The following is a 2,106-nucleotide window of genomic DNA, read 5'->3' on the forward strand; positions in this document are numbered from 1 at the left end:
ATGATTTTTTTGGTGACTTGGTGGGTTCAGTAGTCAGTATATCAAAACAAAGAAGGAAGGACAGCCCCAGAGGAATAATGATGACTGAGCTTTTGAGTTTGAAGGTTGTATCCAACCAAACATCTGGCTTAGTGGTTGGGGGGGGGGGGGGGGAGGAGGAGGAGGAGGGGAGGGGGGGTAGACCAGGCCTTGTCCTCTCTTGCACCAATCCCTGTCAATCAATCAATCAACTTTATTTAAACACGGTAAATGGCTCAGCAAGCTGGTTTTCAGACATGCCGTGTGATAATTACAATTTATAAAAATTAAGACTAGTGATTAACTAACAATACAATATAACAGCAAGAAATGAATATTAGAAATAAGATAAAAACATGATAAAAGTTATATCCTAAGATATGGCGAGTTTAAAGCTACTAAGATCCCCCATCTCACGTGTTTCATTTGACAGTTGGTTCCAAGCCATTGCACCCCGATAAGAAAATGAACGCTTGAGAAAATTTGTTTTTAGGTTATGGTAGTTGGAGATCATAGTTAGATCTATAGATCTATAGATCTCCTGTGTGGAGAACTTACTCTTGGCTTTTTCTAGAAGAAGTTCCTGATGAGGTGTGACCAGAGTGGGAGAGGGGGAGGGTGGTGAGGATTCAAACCCCATTCTCCTCATCAATTGTTTTACAGATCCCAGTGTCCCATTTGAAGTTTGCTTGAAATCCCAATCCCAAACTGTAAAAATGCACAGGCAATTATAATTCCCTGTGACGTAAATTCCATTTTCCCAGTCCAAAAAAAATTCCTCGCCCTCAGTCAACCTGTTCTGGGAAGAAATAGTTAAGGTCATTGAATTTATCCTGAGTACATAATCTAACACTTGCTATTTGCCCTCACACCCTCTTTCAGCACTCTGTTCAACACAAGATGGCCTACAGCCCTATTCTGGTTCGTTTAGCTTGTGGCACAACATCTACTGAACCTTTTGGCTACTGGGAATTTAATGGTTTAGGATTGATGGCTTTGTACAAGAGTGACTGGGACAAAATTGGAGGAATGAACGTCAAGGAATTTAAGGATAAGTGGGGTGGGGAGGACTGGGAATTGGTGGATCGGTTACTGGAAGCTGGGATGGAAGTAGAAAGAATTAAAATGGTGCATTTGTTTCACCATTTCCATTCAACAAAAGGCATGTGGAATCGAAGAAGAAACCAAACAAATGCTGAAAGTAACTCAAGCAAATATTGGTATTAATGGCTATCATAAATATTGGTCAGTGTGGGTAAAGTGAAACTTTTCTTGTTGGTTAAAACTGCACTGCACATATCCCACACAGTGGAACTTCTATAACTAAGGGCCAGGGAACTTTTTGAAAAAACCTCAAGATATTACAAAGAGTGTATGAGCTCCTTAACGTTTTGCGTCCCAGTAATTTTGCCGTTTTTAATTGTTGGAATTTTCCTAGTTACTGATTTCAACTTGCACAAACCGCATAAATTAACCAGCTCTTTTAATTTTAGCACCTTATTGGTATATACGGCCACATCGTCTATGGATTAACTCTTATTCTAATGAGCAACAATGTAAAAACAATGACGTCACGATGAATCCGCCTATAGTGAGGACTTCGTTACATGGAGGTTATTAAAATAATCAAGGTTCCTTTGCATTTTGAGGTTTCATCATAAAGCACAAAAGTTCTTCAAAGGAAACAGGAAACTTTAGGTAAGCAATCTGTAAAAATTATGTGTACCGGCAGGTCTACTACTATAAATAGAGACTATTACAAAAAAATTCTTTTAATCAAATCAAGGGCTGAAAAGATTCTTTTTACAAGAAAAAGTAAGGTCTGAGTTTTGTAACATTTGAATCTCCAGAAAAATTGTTAGTATATATACAGTTTGACCAATCTAATAAAATCTTTTCATTGGTGCTTTCCCTTTTTTGATATCTTACTGTGAAACTCACACAACCGTGAACACCAGAAATATTTCTGGAATGTTATTGTGTTGCAAGGCAAAAGCCAGTCAGACATGAGAAATGTAAAGCATAAGCAGCAACAGAAGTTTGTTTGTTGTTTTGGGGGCTTCAGGGACGTAGCGTGACCATTTTGGC

At 38.6% G+C, this 2,106-nt stretch overlaps 1 protein-coding gene across 1 annotated transcript in view; it reads left to right on the plus strand.

Annotated features, from left to right (window-relative positions):
• The window catches only part of LOC140952649 (beta-1,4-N-acetylgalactosaminyltransferase 3-like), a 5,721-nt gene extending 3,830 nt beyond the window's left edge, over window positions 1-1,891 (plus strand). The window contains exon 3 of the mRNA XM_073402083.1: window positions 901-1,891. Within this exon, the coding sequence (XP_073258184.1) occupies window positions 901-1,245 (345 nt within the window). The 3' untranslated portion in view covers window positions 1,246-1,891. The remainder of the gene's footprint in view (window positions 1-900) is intronic.
• The last annotated feature ends 215 nt before the right edge of the window (window positions 1,892-2,106 follow it).

The sequence above is a fragment of the Porites lutea genome, chromosome 11 (genome assembly GCF_958299795.1).
Source record: "Porites lutea chromosome 11, jaPorLute2.1, whole genome shotgun sequence".
In the NCBI taxonomy this organism is placed as follows: Eukaryota; Metazoa; Cnidaria; class Anthozoa; order Scleractinia; family Poritidae; genus Porites; species Porites lutea.